Source organism: Mustela lutreola, chromosome 9, assembly GCF_030435805.1.
Source record: "Mustela lutreola isolate mMusLut2 chromosome 9, mMusLut2.pri, whole genome shotgun sequence".
Taxonomy (NCBI): domain Eukaryota; kingdom Metazoa; phylum Chordata; class Mammalia; order Carnivora; family Mustelidae; genus Mustela; species Mustela lutreola.
This window is the reverse complement of record NC_081298.1, coordinates 42,716,069-42,733,066: the sequence shown is the minus strand read 5'-3', so window position 1 is coordinate 42,733,066 and position 16,998 is coordinate 42,716,069. Positions and strand designations below refer to the sequence as shown.

Genomic DNA, 16,998 nt, shown 5'->3' with positions numbered 1-16,998 from the left:
TTACTTTACTCGTTATATTTTATTTCTTATAATTAATGGCCAATTAAAGAAAAAACTATAGCACCCTACTATTTTAAGACCACAAATATAACTTAAATGCTATCCCATTCCATAAAACAGGGACCCTTCCCCCAAAGCTATAGTGGGCATTTATTTATTAAGTTTCCCGATCCCAGTGACAACTAATACTTTTTATTACTTATCAAACACACAAAAATTACTGTTCTCCATAGCTGAAGAATCTCACAAATGATACTTTTTCTTTATGTACATGGTTCATCGACTCAAACCAGAACAGAGCTACTAAAATATCCATAATTACAAAGCTCAGACTGGGGTCTGGCTACTCCTAAGGGTTATTCACTGGTATGTTAAGTGGGATTGTCAACCATGTGAAAAATGCTCCATCTTTCCAGAGAGCAATGTTTTACCTGAGGCTAAGGAATCACATTTATATGAAAAAAAATAAATTTTTTTGAAAAATGTTAAATGGAAGTTTTTTTCCCCCAAGTGAAATATACAGAAAACCTCAATATATAAAACTAGTTTTAGGAACTCACATTAGCAGTAGGAGTGGGCCGATGCGATTTCTCCCTCCACACATAGCTGGGCGCTTGTGACCCTTTTCCTCCTGGGGTACCTGGGGAACTTCTTGCATGCCAAGCCTCAAGCCCTCCAATCTCAATTCAAGGACTGGACATCCTTCTCAGGAACAGGTTATAGAGAGGAGTCCAAGAGCCACCAACATGGTGAGAATCCTGCTTTGCTTTTCTAGGTAAATGATAGACCATGCTTACTTGTGCTTCTTTTATGTGCTCAAGTCCAACCCTTAACATCTAAATTTCTCTGTTTTTTTGATCTTTTTGGTTGTTATAGATTTCAACAAATACTTCCACTTTCAGATCCTGTGGCATCTCTACCTTAAGCGGCAATAGATCTTCCCAGATTGTGAGGAACCACTGAATGTTCCCAGACATCATTCTGTCCCTTAATCTGGTTTCTGAACATTCTGGTTCTTTTCCTTCTTTGTATATTCTTCTAGTCGAAGAAGCCACTTGGCCCAGTACTGCGAACAGAGCTCAGTGTCCATGAAATGTGGATGAGCAGGGGATCCATCTTTGTAGGCCACCACGATTAAGCCACACTGAACCTAGGAAGAAACACAGGGCAGTTCCAACATTTATACAGTAGGACCAGAGTTGAGGTTCATTTCCTTTTTGCTCTAGGGCAAACTCAGAATAAAACAATCTACAGTAATAACTCCTGTTTCTAAGAGGGTTTGGTGAAAGATTATGCCAGGATACATAAGAACACAAAGATGACAAGTAAGATATTGAGGAATGGACTGTAAGCACTAAAGCACTATTAACAATGACAGAAAGCTCAGAACAGGGGACGTGCTTTTTAAGGTGGTAGAAGGACAAGGAACAAAGTGAACAATGGGACACAAACAGAATAAAAATCACGAGGAGTTAAGTAGCCATGGGTAAGCATCGAGCAAGGCTTCATGTAAGTACAGGCTCAGTGTCCCAACCTGAAAGCTATAGTTGGCATCATTATTTATGGCACCAACATAGGCCACAACCTGCAGCGGGTTGTCAAATGTATTTCGAATGTAAGGTTTCGGTTTCTCCGATGTCTTCCAATCAATCACACACAGCTTGCCCCTAAAGAGAAAGAAAAGGAAGTCTTCGTAAGTAATAGTTCAAACTGAGAAACCTTATGCCTCTTCTTAGGTATGGTTTACTAATTACCACTCAATGACTCTTGCTTCTATTCTCCACTTTCCAAAAAGACAGCTAGCTCCTCTGAGCTTTACTCCTGAGGATTAGAGAAGTGTGATGTTCTCTTTCCTGAGTCCTATATTCAGGTCAGTAATGGGCCTGTCAGGGATATGATGGGAAATGCTTCCGGAAGCACACCAGCAAGAATTATAGGTGCAGATCCATGCAGGAGTGCTGGGGAACTTTCCCATAGTTCCAGTTTCTAAACTGTCTCAAAAGTCCTTTGGACCTCCATGGCCTTGTTTAACAGTTGACATGGGAACTGAAACTATGTCTATCACTATCTTAGTTGGATCTTAATTCAAGTATTTATCAGGATGAACCACAAGAGATCAGTAGCAATCCCCATCATAAAGGACAAAAGCATCATGGTGCTTCAGAAATTCTCTTGCTAGGAACCAAAGCTGGAGTTCAAATCCATAAGCATTTAATAGGCACTGATTATATGTGGAAATACAAATAAGAAAACTTGGTCCCTGCCTTGAAAGTTTACATATAGGGTAGGGTGTCTTACTATTAGGGGTATTGGGAAAGATAAAAAAATTCTTGCCACTTTAAAATAAAGTCAAATAACCAGTATATTCCTCCCCATTACCCCTCTCCCAGTGGGGTTTATATTTGCCTAGTGCGGATATCAGAAGGATCACAGGGTGAGCAGACTGATAACTGGTGACTATCTGTTCATTCTATCTTTCATGAACTTCAGTTTCAAAACCAGCAGTTTAGAGGGAGTTTTTGTACAAAGTATGCATGTTACCCACCTGCCACCATAGTTCTAGAACTTATGCAAGGTATTTATAAAGTCAGCCTAGAGTAGCACTGTCTAAAAGATATAAAATGCAAGCTATATATGTTATTTCAAATTTTCTAGTAACCACATCAAAAAAGAAAACAGGTGAAATGTTAATATTTTATTTAACCCAACATACTCAAAATATTATCATTTCATTATGTAATGTTAAGAAGTTATTAATGGGATACATCACATTCTTTTCTGTAGTATATCACTGAAGTTTATTTTATATATTCACAGCATACCTCATTTTAGATTGGCCACACTCAAGTATCTAATTGTTGTATGTGCCAGTGGGTAGTCTTTTGGACAGTGCAGGGCTAGAGGTAGCTTTACTGTCTCTGCAATATTACAAAACCAATATAATCTATGAAAATGAAGAGAGGGCCCCAGTATCCCCAGGGGGCTTCACAGCTCTCAACCTGGAATAAATCAAAATACCTAAAATAAAGATTTTTGATATGGACCACCATTTCTTGCAACATACTATAATTTACAGAACTAAATAATGTGTAAAAGGGATTTTTAGTAGTATAAACCCAAATTAAAATTGCACTAAGACAGTTACAGTTCACAACAAATGAAAAGATGCTCAGCCTAAGTTAAGTGAAATACTGACTGAAACCACGAGAGACAATGTTGATAAACAGCACCTAATATGGTGTCATTGAAGGTGTATACAGATAAGCACACTCACACCTGGGACAACTGAAAATGCTTGTTCCCTTTAATCCAGCAACTGTCCTTTTCAGTATGCACTGGAGAGCAATAGGTTGATATCCCAGGTGCAAGTGACAAGAGTCTGGAAAATATAAGTATTCATATCCAGGCCTACTTCAGATCAACTGAATTTATCCAAACTGTACATAAGATCCACCGAACCAACAAGTGAACCTCACAGCCATATACAAGGAGATATGTACACTGCTGCAGTTTGTAATTGTGGAAAACCAGAAATAACCTGAATGTTCCCCAGAGGGAAATAGATATGGTTCATTAATACAAAGGAATACCAAATAACAGTTAAAGAGAGAAGATCAAAATCACCAGACTAACATCTATCCAGTAGTTTGCATTTTAAGTACTATACAGAGAATATCTCATTTAATCTCTTTAAGAACTCTATGAGGTAAGTCCTTTTATTTGTCTTATTTTAGAGATGAACAAACAGTACAGAAAGGCTAACTAGCTTAAGGTTAAGATGAAAAGCTAGAAACCAGACTTAGCCAGCCTGGCTCCAGAGCCAAATATCTTCCCAGCTTTGTGATACTATGCATGTAGAAATTTCTATATACTGTGACTCTTATAGACATGTAGGTAACAATACATGGTATTCTGTATATGTATCCTATACAGTGCTGTGTATGTATGTGGAAAGTAGACTGGCAGTGTCTTACACATGCATTAAACGGTGTTAGTCTTGTGGGTGTGTTAAGTAGTATAGGAAGTAGCCTAGGACATAGTGATTGTCTTTGGCAAGGGGACTGTGAGAGGAGGGAAGATGTGGTTATAGGTGATGTGAGCTTAGTTTATGGTATATTAAAAAAAATCGGAAGCAGATGTGACTATGTTAAATTAATTTTGAGTGGTGGAAAATTATTAAAAGAGAAAAGGATGTTGCAGATCTACATAAACTAATAAGGAAAGATCTCTAAAATAGTTTCAAAATGAAATAAAGCAGGGTTTGGCACTTTGTGTTAATAAGTGGGAGTGGAGACAAATGATTGTAACATATAGTCATAAAGTACTTCAAGACCATAAGAACTTTATTTTTAGGGAAGGAGGGAGGGAGGGAGTGGAAAGGAAGAGAGAGAGAGGGAGAGAACCGAACAGGCTTGATCTCACTACCCTGAGATGAAGACCTGAGCCAAAATCAAGAGTTCAGTGCCTAACAGACTGAGCCATCCAGGTGCCCCAAGATCACAAGAACTTAAAATCAGAGTAGGGGTGGAGGATTCTGGGAAAATGGAAGAGTAGGAAGCACCTGAAATATGTAGGCCCACCTAGACAACAACTGCAATGGCAGAATCTGCTTGATATAATTATTGGAAATCTAGAGTCTACTGAAGCCTTGGATGGTAAACTCTGGTTAATTTTGGTCAATTTCAGCTCTTAACAACTACCCATTCCTCCCACCCCTTCTCAAGGGGCAGGCAGCTGTGCACATGATCCTGGAGGAGCACATACACAGCTTGTGGGAATAAGAGCAGACAAAAAGGGCCTCATCCTCCAAATGTCAGGGATCTGTGCTCTCATCACTGACTGCTGCTCCAGTTCAGAGGTATAGATGAACAGGATGGCCATTGTTACTGCACCTCCCCCCACTGCTACAAGCCCCTCTTCCTCTAGCCAAATTACTTACAGAGGACTTAAAGGGCCAACGCCCACTTTTCCCAACCTTTCATTTTTCTCTTTTTCCCTTATTTGGGAATTAAGATACTAAAGACTACAGCACTGACAAGAAAAAGAAAGTGACTGTGTATGTCCAGGGAAGGGCACAGGCCCAGAAAGGCTTGAGAAGACCTTGAGTTTATACTTCCGGCTGATCTTAACACAGAGATAGCCTATGAGAACAATAACAAAACCCCAAACAAAAACAATGAATATGGGTGTCTGGGTGGCTCAGTCAGTTAAGTGTCTGCCTAGGGCTCAGGTCATGATCTCAGGGTCCTGGGATCGAGTGCCACATCCGGCTTCCTGGTTCTCAGGGAGTTTGCTTCTTCCTCTGCCTGCTGCTCCCCCTGCTCGCTCCTCCTGTTTGTTCTCTGTCAAATAAATAAAAACTTAAAAAAGAAAAAAAGTAAGCACTCTTGTAACAATGATTTGTAACTCCACTTTTTGTTTTTTTGTTTTCTACAGTTTTTTTTAAACCTTGAAACAAGCAGAAAAAAATATTGCTCTTAGGTTGATTGATCATACAAATCTTGATCAATGTTTTGTGAAACATCAGATAGCACTGGTTCATCATGTTCTTTCACTCTGCTCAAGTGAGCTGCCCTATACAGAGCACTGATTTCAACTAGTGTTTTGCCTAAGACTGCTGCTGTATCCTCCTGATGGGAATTATCTTACTGTTATTTTCTTTCTCTTTTTTTTTTTAAGATTTTATTTATTTATTTGACAGATAGAGATGACAAGTAGGCAGAGAGGCAGGCAGAGAGAGAGGAGGAAGCAGGCTCCCTGAAGAGCAGAGAGCCCGATGCGGGTCTGGATCCCAGGACCCTGGGATCATGACCTGAGCCAAAGGCAGAGGCTTTAACCCACCAAGCCACCCAGGTGCCCCTTCACTGTTATTTTCTACTCATTCTCATCTCCTTTCTTTCTTTCTTTTTTTCTAAAAGATTTTATTTATTTGAGACAGAGAGAGCGTGAGCATGAGCATGGGGGGGTGGGACAGAGGGAGAGGGAGCAGCAGACTCCCCTGAGAAGCAGGGAGGTTGATGTGGGGCTCAATCCTAGGACCCTGATATCATGACCTGAGTTGAATGTGGATACTTAACAAACTGATCCATCTAGGCGCTCCACTCATCTCCTTCTCTAGTTGTTCTTGAGCTCTCTGCAGTTCTCCTAATCTCCTGTCTTTTTCTTGCATTTCCAACTCCAGCTAGAATATTAGCTGTTGCTGCTGAAACATGAGCTCCTCTGACTTGAGTCTCTCCATCATTTCTTGCCCCATCAGAGCTGGTTTTTATTCATGCTCCACGTTGGCCATTTCCTTTTGTCTCAGTTACTCCAGCCACATCTCCTTATACTTGTAAATCCACAATACTACCCACTCTATTGGATTCAGTAAATTCTTGCTATTTCTGTAAAACCCTGAGTTAGACATAGTCCAAGATACTTTTGAAACTATGCTGACTGCCTTTCTAACCCTTACCCTTAACCTGTCAGTAGTATCAGTAGTATCCTGTTGCTGCCAATGAGCCATGCACCTCAGGTGCCAGAGACTGCATGCAGCAAAGAGGGAGAGCCCCATGGATAGGTGAGTGGGTTTTTTTCTACATAATTAAAGAGATGAATAAACCTAAAAAAATTATTAGTTTATGTTTTGGGGCACATAATATATAAAGACAATTTTATGACAACAACTAAAAGGGAAAAGTAGGGACAGAGTTGTTTAAAGGAATAGTTTCTATATGTCATTGAGGACGGTACAAATTTAAATTAGAGTGTTATAACTGGGATGTTAAAGGCAATCCCCATGGTAAGCACAAGGACAATAGCTATAGATATACACAAAAGGGAATAAAAAAAGAATTGAAATGTTTCACTACAAAAAAGAAACCAGAGGGGCGCCTGGGTGGCTCAGTTGGTTAAGCAACTGCCTTCGGCTCAGTTCATGGTCCCAGAGCCCTAGGATCGAATCCCACATCGGGCTCCCAGCTCCATGGGGAGTCTGCTTCTCCCTCTGACCTTCTCTCTCACTCTGTCTCTCTCTCAAAATAAACTAAAAAAAAAAAAAAAAAAAAAAAAAAGAACACAAAAGACAGAAACATACAGGAAATGAGACAAAAAAGATATCATGCCTATAGAAAATAGGTAACAAAATGACAAAAGTCTCTCCTTATCAGTAACTAGTTTAAATGTAAATGGATTAAATTCTCTAATCAAAAGACAGAGATTGGCAGGATGGCTGAAACACAGGATTCAACTATATGCTATCTACAAGAGACTCACTATAGACCCCAAGACACAAATAGGCTGAATGTGAAAAGACAGAGAAGATATTCCATGCAAATAAAAACCAAAAGAGAGCAAAGGTGGCTCTAACAGAAGAAATAATCTTTAAATTGAAAAAAATGAGACAAAGAAAGACATTATATATTAATAAAAGGTTCAATACATCAAGAAGTATAACAATTATATACATTTACACACCTAGTAACAGGTTAGCAAAATAACATAAAGCAAAACCTGACAAAATTGAAGGGAGAAATACAGTTCTTTTTTAACTTTTATTTATTTACGTAATCCCTATACCCAATATGAGGGTCTGACCCAGAGATAAAAAGTCACATGCTCTTCCAAGAAAGCCAGCCAGGTGCCCCAGAAATTCACTTCAATAATAATAGTAGGAGAACTTCGATACCAATTTTCAATAATGGATAGAACCAGACAGTAGGAAGTAAGAAAATAAAGGACTTATAACAACACAATAAACCAACTAGATCTAACAGATATACAGTAGTCTCTACCCAACAACAGAATACACACCTTTTCAACCACAATCCATATACTAGGCCATAAATTAAGTCTCAACATATTTAAACAGATAGATGTCACACAAAGCATCTTCTCCAATTACAAGATGAAGTTAGAAATCAGTAAAAGAAGTAGAACTTGAGTAAAAAATCATAAATTTGTGGAAATTAACATAACCAACCAAAGAAGTCACAGGGGAAATCAGAAGATACTTAGAGGTGAATATAAATGAGAACACAGCATACCAAAACTTATTGGACACAGTGAAAACAGTGTTAGGGAAGCTATACAACAATAAGTACTTATATTAATAAACAATGAGGGGCGCCTGGGTGGCTCAATGGATTAAAGCCTCTGCCTTCAGCTCAGATCATGGTCTCAAGGTCCTGAGTTGGGCTCTCTGCTTCCTCCTCTCTCTGCCTGCCCCTCTGCCTACTTGTGATCTCTGTCAAATAAATAAATAAAATTTAAAAAATCTAAGAAAAAAAAGAAACAACGAAGAATCAAATCAACATCCTAACCTTACAACTTAAGGAACCAAAAAAACAAAGTAAACCCAAAACTTATAGAAGAAAATAAAAGAGATTAAAGACAAATGAATTTCAGAATAGAAAATCAATAGGAAAAAAAATCAGTGAAAATAAACACAAAACCTATGAGGACTATATCATGAAGAAATAGAATAAATGAACAGCTCTATAATTAGAAAGGAGATTTTATCAGTAATCAAAAATCTCCTGGCAACTAACAGCTCTAGACCTGATGATTTCATATGGATGAATCCCATCAAACATTTACATAACTAATACCAACGCTAAAACTTTCCCAAATAAATTGTAAAGTAGGGAACTTTGTAATTCACTCTATGAATACAGTATTACCCTGATACCAAAGCCAGACAAAGGCACTACAAGAAAACTACAGAATAATCCTTACGAACAAAGTTGTAAAAATCCTCTACAAAATAGTAGCAAATAAAATTCAGCACTTATTAAAAGAATCATACAGCATCACAAAGTGGGCTTTATTCCTGGAATGCAAGAATGGTTAAACACAAAAATCCACCAATGTTATATGCCTTATTAATAGAATGAAGGAAACCATTTGATCATCTTAACTGATGAAGAAAAACCATCTGACAAAATGAAATACCCTTTATGAAAAAAATACTCAAAATGCTAGGGATAGAAAAAAACTACCTCAATATAATAAAAGCCATATACATATGAAAAGCCCACAGCATACTCAATGGTGAAAGACTGTAAGGTTTTCCTCTAAGATCAGGAACAAGGCAAGGCTGCCTGCTTTCATCACTTCTATTTAACAGATCTGGATGTTCTAGCCAGGGCAATTAGGTAAAACAAAGAAATAAAAAAGCAACCAAGCTGGAAAGGAAGAAGTAAAATTATCCCTGTTTACAGATGAATGATCTTTTATGTTAAAAATTCTAAAGAATAGGGGCGCCTGGGTGGCTCAGTGGGTTAAAGCCTCTGCCTTCAGCTCAGGTCATGATCCCAGAGTCCTGGGATCGAGCCCCACATTCGGCTCTCTGCCCCACATCAGGGAGCCTGCTTCCTCCTCTCTCTCTGCCTGCCTCTCTGCCTACTTGTGATCTCTGTCAAATAAATAAATAAAAAATCTTAAAAAAAAAATTCTAAAGAATACACACAAAAACTGGTAGGACTATATAAATAAATTCACCAAAGTAGCAGGATACAAAGTCAACACACAAGTCCAGTGCATTTCTATACATAAACAATGAACAATATGGAAAGGAAATTACAAAAACAATTCCATATAACATCAAAATGAACAAAATACTTGGGGATTAACCAAGGAGACTTTAGACTTGCACAATGAAAACTGCAAATCACTGTTGAAAAAAATGAAAAATTTAAAAAAACTTAAAAGACCTAAATGAAAACATGCCCCATATTCACAGATTAGATGTAATATTTTTAAGATGTTCATATTACCCCAAGTGATCTGCGTATTTAATACAATCTATAAAAATCTCAATGATGATTTTGCACAAATTGAAACCAATCTTAAAATCCACATGGAATCTAAAAGGGACTCTGAAAAGCCAAAATAACCCTGAAAAAACAAAAACAAAAAAACAAAAAAAACAAAAAACCAAGCAAACCTGGAGGACTCTCACTTGTTAATTTCAAAGCTTACTACAAAGCTATAGTAATTAAAATAGTATGGTACTTGTATAAAGACAGATGCATAGACTGATGGAAATGAATAGAAAGCCCAGAAACCCTCACATACACCATCACAAGATTTTTGACAAAGGCACCACATCTATTCAATGAGGAAAGGACCGTCTTTTTAACAAATGGTACTGGGGAAACTGGACATCCACACACAAAAGAATAAAGTTGGACTCTTACCTAACACCATATAAAAATTTTAACTCAAAATGGATCCCTGACTTAAAGGGAATACTTAAAACTACATAAAACTCAGAAGAAAACATAGGACCCAAGCTTAATGACACTGGATTTGGTGGTGATTTTACTGAATGTGATACCAAAGGCACAGGCAACAACAACAAAATACACCAATTGGCTTACAGGAAAAGCTCTAAAAATTGTGCATCAAAGCACAAGGATAAAGATTAGTCAGTCAAAGAAAGACAAATACTTTGATTTTACTCACATGAGGTACCAAAGAGTAGTTAAATTTACAGAGACCGAAAGTAGAATGGTGGTTGCCAGGGGCTGAAAGCAGGGGAGAGTATAGTAATCACTGTTTAATGGGCACAGAATTTCAGTTTTATAAGATGACATGTCCTGGAGATGGATGGTATTGACGGTTGTACAACATCTTGCATGTATTTAATGGTAATAAATATTTTACCACATTAAAACCTTTTTAAAAGAAAAAGTGGAAATGGGAGACTTACTTTTAGTAGCGTGGGTTAACTACATATATTACCTATTAAAAATGTTTTAAAAATTTTTGAAACCTTAATTTCCAAAAATATTCAATGGACATATTCTCAATGTTGATCCTTTCCACTTGAAGAGCAGAAAACAATCATCAGTACTGTGGACAGCACTGTGAAGTGTCTGGTGTTAGGAACTTCTTTTTTTTATTTTGTTGTGGGTTTTTTTTGGTTTTTGTTTTAAAGATTTTATTTATCTAAGAGAGAGAGAGAGAAAGCACAAGTGAGGGGATGGTCAGAGGGAGAAGCAGATTCCCTGCTAAGCAGGGAGCCCAACTCAGGACTTGATCAGGGGCTCTGGGATCATGACCTGAGCTGAAGGCAGACACCCAAGCAACTGAGCCACCCAGGCTCCCTCAGTGTCAGGAACTTCTTGAAAGCCTTAGGTAGAACTGCCTATGGCTACCTTGGTTAATCTAAAAGGCAACAAAAAATAGCCTATTAAATTTCTAGGCACACAGGGTTCTTCTCAGATACAAGGCAGTTATGGCATAAAACTGTTAGGTGCCCTGAACAATTTCCAGACTAATGAATATTCTGTCAATTTTTTTAAAATTTAAATTTTGACTAGAGTTCCAAGAGTTACACTCACAGATTTTTACCTATCCTGGTGTATAGCCCATATATATATATTTTTTTTTGGAATAGGGTATCTGCAGGTTACATCTCCCCTTGGAATCTGGAATTAGTGGGAAAAACAGTAATATAGCAACAATGTAAAAACCACAGAAAGCTTTAGTAAGTTCAGAGTCCCTACCCATGTCAACTACCACCTGGAAGCCAGGAAAAGAAATGATTTTCAGGGCTAACAGATCAAGGTGCTATTTTTAGGGAAAAGGGAAAGAAAATGCAGGAATCAAACTGGATCTTTTTTTTTAAGCTATTTATTTTAGAGAGAGAGAAAGAGTAAGAGAGCATGTGCATGAGTTGCAGGGGGATGGGTGGGAGCAGAGAGAGAGGAAGAAAAGTCTTAAGCTGACTCCACACTCAGCACACACCCAACCCAGTGCTCAATCTCATGACCCTGAGATAAGAGTCAAAATCAAGAGTTGGACGCTTAATAGACTGAGCCCACCACTTGGGTGCCCCATCAAATTGGATCTAGTGGTCAGCAGCTTGCTTGGGGGTAGGGAAGGAGGAACATGCTGGATATGGAAAAATTTTACCTTTTTTCTACCAAACACTGATTCTGGAACACAAATTTACAAGAATTATGAGGCTCTTCCCCATGTGTCTCTTATCTCCTGCCCCATTCCCAATTCTTTTATGTATCATAGAGGTTTTTAACTTCACAGGGCTGTACCTTGAAACAGGAGTTCAAAGGAAAAAATAGTGTTTGACAGGCATCATCTGTTCCACCCTGCATTACTTTATCTCCACACTTTGATAGAAAAAAAATCTAATACTTACTGATATTCAGCCACACAGTCCAGTAGACCTACATACTTTAGGGTCTCATGTTGAACAGCGCTTTCAAGAGCTCGCACTCCACTGACATCTTTCAAGATATGCTGGACACTTTCAATATATCCAGATTTGAGATTTTCTTCTCTTTCCTTCAAGTCCCCCTCAGGTGCAAGTATGCTTTCCAAGGCTTTATGGAACCGTTTCCCTTGTAAAAATATGTCTGAAAAGAAAATTGGGGGAAAAAACAAACAAGAACAAAGTCTAAAAAACAAATACTTAAAAACCTCTGAACAATAAAATTAGAAATTATATGAATTACCTTTAAGTGACAACTGCTAAGATACCACATTTTAGCCTCTTCTGAAATCTAAGAATGTACTTTGAAAAGTAAAGGGACTTAAGAGGCGTCTGGGTGGCTCAGTGGGTTGGGTCTCTGGCTTCAGCTCAGGTCCTGATCTCAGGGTCCTGGGATCAAGCCCCACATCAGGCTCTCTGCTCGGCGGGGAGCCTGCTTCCCCCTCTCTCTCTGCCTGCCTGTCTGCCTACTTGTGATCTCTGTCAAATAAATAAATAAAATCTTAAAAAAAGAGTAAAGGGACTTAAAATAGTTTGAACAATAAAGAGAATCAAAATAATTCCTAGTAGAATTAGGCCAAAGCTACAGTTGAAGATCTAGGGCAACATCTAGTTTATCATATTATGAATTTAAGCATCCGTTTTAGTAACTTAACTGATTATGAGAAATAATTATTAGAAAGTTAAGGAACTGTGCTTCTGTTCACAGTTCTTTTTACAACCAACACCAAATTAATGAACATAGTGGGGGAATCCTTTCACTAACAGGCCTAATGAATGGCAAGGAATAAAAATCAAGTCACATACAAATTAAAAACAAACTGCACGTTTTGGGGCTTGGGGGTAAGAGGATATATGTAACACTCTTCTGCACTTTTTGGGGGGACTAAAACAGGTTAAGACAGTTGCTCTATCCTGAAATTTTTCCTCATATGCTTAAGAAAAATTAGATATGTAATTGACATATAAGGCTGTATTCATTTCAGGCATTCAACATAATGATTTGGTATCTGTATATCCTCATACATTTTTAAGTTAAGAAAATACAAATAAATCCAAGAAATTGTACATATTCACTTCATCCTTGACAAGAGAAGGAAACAAAGGGAAGGCATTGTGCTAAGAAGTGACCCTGGTGCTTTAAAAATATTATTTAACTTTCAAACACAACAACCCAGCAAGGTAACAATCATGACTCCCAGTTTAATGAATGAGGCTTACACAATGCTTTGCCCCAAAGCAAAAAGGCAGACTAGCAGCCTGGCACCAGAGTCCATGTTCAATTCCAGTCCATCATACAACAGAATAAGGAAGGCAAAATTAGGGATTAGAGTAGGAAATATATATGCATGGAGACAGACCCATAGAAAATTAGGAAAATCTGATCTAGTAAGGTAATTTCAATGCAGGGGGGAAAGAATTTACCAATACCGTGTTTTAAAAAACTCCTTCTCCTGACCCATTAATCAATTTAGTGGGCTATGACATGCTTTTTCTTTCTTTTCTTCCCTTCTTTATAGGTAGGGGGGAGCATGGCCCTAATCCTCATGTGATTGCCCCTTATGAAAAAAAAGTGATTCTGCCTGTTTCTTAAAATTGATCCTGAGAAACTCGTCAGAGTAATAGATCAACAAAGTGAATTATATGGAAAACAACCATTGTTTTACTTCTGCTTGGGATAGTGAAGCACCTTCACATTCCCAACAGAAATTCCTTTCCTTTATCAAGGCCTCCAGAGTACTTTTTTACTTTGTGCCAAGGGCTACAAAGTCCTAGGTTCCCAAACTCCTAGCAGCTTTCTGCCTTTACTTATCTGTGATTTCAGCATCCCCACAAACTATGATATTCCAGGTTCAAGGAAAATCAAAAACAACTTCCCATGAGGAAACAATGTCAAGTCTAAATCCTAGTAGTACAAAATATGAAAATTAAGATGACATTAGATTTCATTTTATGCTGCTTGCTTAGAAAGCAAAAAATAGATAGTGATTGTTACTTATTACCTAAAGGCAGTTAGCTCCTGCATATATTCCTCCCCCACCAGAGCTGAGGAATGTTCTAAAGGATGAGGACCTTGACCATTTTTTGACATATGCAGGTGCTGTCTATATACTTAACGTATGCGGCATATTTAATGTGTTACCCACACAGTTTTTTCTAAGGTGCCACAAAATTAGTGCATTACTCTCGAAATTAAAAGTGCTCTCTACCAGCCACAAGGGGTATACGTACTGCTTTCAGGGAAGCATGGGCTAAGGAATGATCAACCAAAAAAACCTAGCTTTAATAAAAGACAACTATATCACTCTGATGGGACCAGCTAATTCACCTGTGCCAATGGGCTTTCACCTTTCTTTCGAATGAAACCTGTTTTAAGGAAGCTATTCTCCTCACCCAAGAAGTTAGTATTAGGAGCTGAAAGCTTAAGTTTATTTGTTCTCAGTTACTAAACAAGAGCATCAGATTATTTCAGTTTACCAAAATCTAAACACAAATCGTGTGCTCCGGTTTCCTCCCTGTCTTTAAATTTACACGTCAATGAGGATAAGTAGAGCCAGGGGCAGTCACCGCATTCTGAAGAGACTGCCTAGCAAACAAGTAGAATTCCATTATCAGGTGACTGTTTTCCTTAATCAAAGAAAACAGGCAACTTTAATACTTAAGTTCGTAGCTTATAAAAGAATTTTCTAAATCATTTAGTCAAACTACTTGCTCTCTGTGCTTCAGTTTCATTTCATCTGAAATGAGAATAATAGTATATATTCTGCATAGGGTTGTTAATGATTGAGTTAATTCAGATTAAGTGCTATTTAATGCTACTTATCATTTGAAAGCAGCACCTCACTAGTTCAGGTCAAAAACACCCTCACTCTTTCGACACTGGTGCTCTATAGTCTAGAAAACACAGTAACCATACAGAACCAGGATTGAGAAAATTACTTGAAGAATATTCTGCAAAGCCATCCTCTCCCAGTTCCAGAATCATCCGCTGTTTCCACCTCTCCAAGTAGAAAAGTTGTTCTGATGTCATGGTCTGCTGAAGGATCTTGGTCACACTACGTGCTGTATTTCTTTGCAAAGGGATTTTCAAAGGAACTGTAGAAGTACTTGTTGCATTTGGTTTTATGCTTTTCTCTGGATTGAAGAGAGGACACCAGTTTCGTGGAACTCTTGCTTCTTCATCTTGCTTAGGGGGCTTACACTTACTCACAGGTCCATAAAGTAAATTATCTTCCTCAAACAATGATTCTGGAGTCTGAGCAAGGCCTCTGGATGACAAGACAGATTGTACTAAATCAGAGTACTTTCCTTGGTCCACTTCTTTATAAGGGTTCACTTTTTTCTTCCGGCTGCATGAGTAAGAGGAAGTGGAGAAATCCACATGGGCGGTTGGTTCTAGAGAAAACCTCTTTGAACTTCTAAGCTGCCTGCAGATGGTTTGAAACGCCTTCATCTTTAGATGCTTTCTCACTTCCCTCTAGTCTACTGGCAATGTTGAGGGCCTTTTATCTTTGCACTCCTATTAAAGAGAAAAGTGGAGTTAGATATCACATGCATTAAATATTTGAACGGCTAAAATGGAAACTGCATCAGTACGGTAAGGCACGTTAACCTGCATTCCATTAAGCTTTTCCGACATGTCTGGACAATGCTATTTCCAAAGAAAGACTCTCGTTAATAGGCAGAACGACCAGTACTTGTTACATGTGAAATAGTACAGCTTGGGGGCAAGACGTCGCTAATATTCAATCCGAAGAATCGGGACACCTAAGAAGGGAGGCCTGTGAGACATAGAGAAAAAGAGAATGCTACAGCCCGTCCGTCCCATAGCGGCCACGACGGTCAAGGTGAACCGCTGATCCCTAGATACCAGGCTCCCTGCTTGCTAAGTATTCCAGGAGAAGACTTCTCACTAAACTCTCGCACGCTTTAAGGTGGTTACTTCTGCGACACGGTTTTACAGACTCGGAAATTGAGCTTCTGAACGGTCCCACCAGGAAAGCGCGGGTAAGCAGTGGTCAGCGGGGCCCATCATCGTGATCCCAAGACTGGGGCCTTCCGCTCCGCCCTACATTTGGAACCACGCCCTGCATGTGGAACCAGGGTCCTACATGTGGACCGGACGGCTGGGGCCTCTGCTGTGGGAATCAGGATTAGGGAAAAAACAGCTTAAACAGTAACCAGCTCTCGGCCAGGAAAGGTACCTCAGAAGCACCAGACTTCACTCAACTTCCAACGCGCCCACAACCTCTCCAGACCCGTACTTTCCCCGGTCCCGCGCTCAGAGATCGAGTTAGGCCCCGCCTAAGGGGCGGCGGTCCCCGCCTGCCCCGCGGCGCTGACGCCTTGCCGCTAGCCTCTCCTTCACCGCCGTAGACACTCCCGCGATCCTTGAGGAGTCCCTCCCCTCCGGAGTTAGCGCGCGTTCTGTCAAATCGCGCCTTACGCTCTCACGATATCTTGTGTACGTCACAGCCCGTCGCCATCTTGAACTCTGGCTGAGTAATAAATTGCCCCGCGCGAGAGCGCGGGCTTTCTTGAGACGCGCATTGCTGAGAGCGTTCACGTTGCTCCGAGTCCTTGTCGCGGCCCTGCGGTTGGCGGTTTCCGCGTGGCCCGGAGCGAGGGTAGGCCACGCGTAGCTTTTTTGCCCGGCTCCAAGATGGACGGCAGCGGGGACGGGGGAGGCCGCCCTGGGGGAGCACGTGTCGCGCTGCTGGCCTTCCCCGGGGCTGCTGGGATGGTGGCGGAATCTGGAGGCCTCCAGCCGCCGTCGGGCA

At 39.5% G+C, this 16,998-nt stretch overlaps 2 protein-coding genes across 6 annotated transcripts in view; one reads left to right on the top strand and one right to left on the bottom strand.

The window, feature by feature from the left end:
• On the bottom strand, window positions 1-16,798 carry MGME1 (mitochondrial genome maintenance exonuclease 1). 3 transcript variants are annotated; one of them, XM_059134115.1, is made up of 5 exons: window positions 16,665-16,798; window positions 15,158-15,737; window positions 12,146-12,362; window positions 1,535-1,667; window positions 1-1,150 (listed from the first exon to the last, which is right to left on the bottom strand). In XM_059134115.1, the coding sequence occupies exons 2-5, from the start codon at window positions 15,669-15,671 to the stop codon at window positions 989-991; spliced, it is 1,026 nt and encodes a 341-aa protein (XP_058990098.1). In that variant the 5' UTR covers window positions 15,672-15,737; window positions 16,665-16,798; the 3' UTR covers window positions 1-988. The 3 variants fall into 3 exon arrangements, with proteins under 3 accessions (XP_058990098.1, XP_058990096.1, XP_058990097.1); XM_059134113.1 differs by lacking the exon at window positions 16,665-16,798 and adding an exon at window positions 16,423-16,640; XM_059134114.1 differs by lacking the exon at window positions 16,665-16,798 and adding an exon at window positions 15,831-16,266.
• Window positions 16,705-16,998, top strand: part of SNX5 (sorting nexin 5) — a 28,730-nt gene continuing 28,436 nt past the window's right edge. The window contains exon 1 of one of the 3 annotated variants that reach the window (XM_059134110.1): window positions 16,705-16,845. The gene's annotated coding sequence lies outside the window, so the exon portion shown is untranslated. The remainder of the gene's footprint in view (window positions 16,846-16,998) is intronic. The other 2 variants (XM_059134111.1, XM_059134112.1) reach the window with 2 other exon arrangements.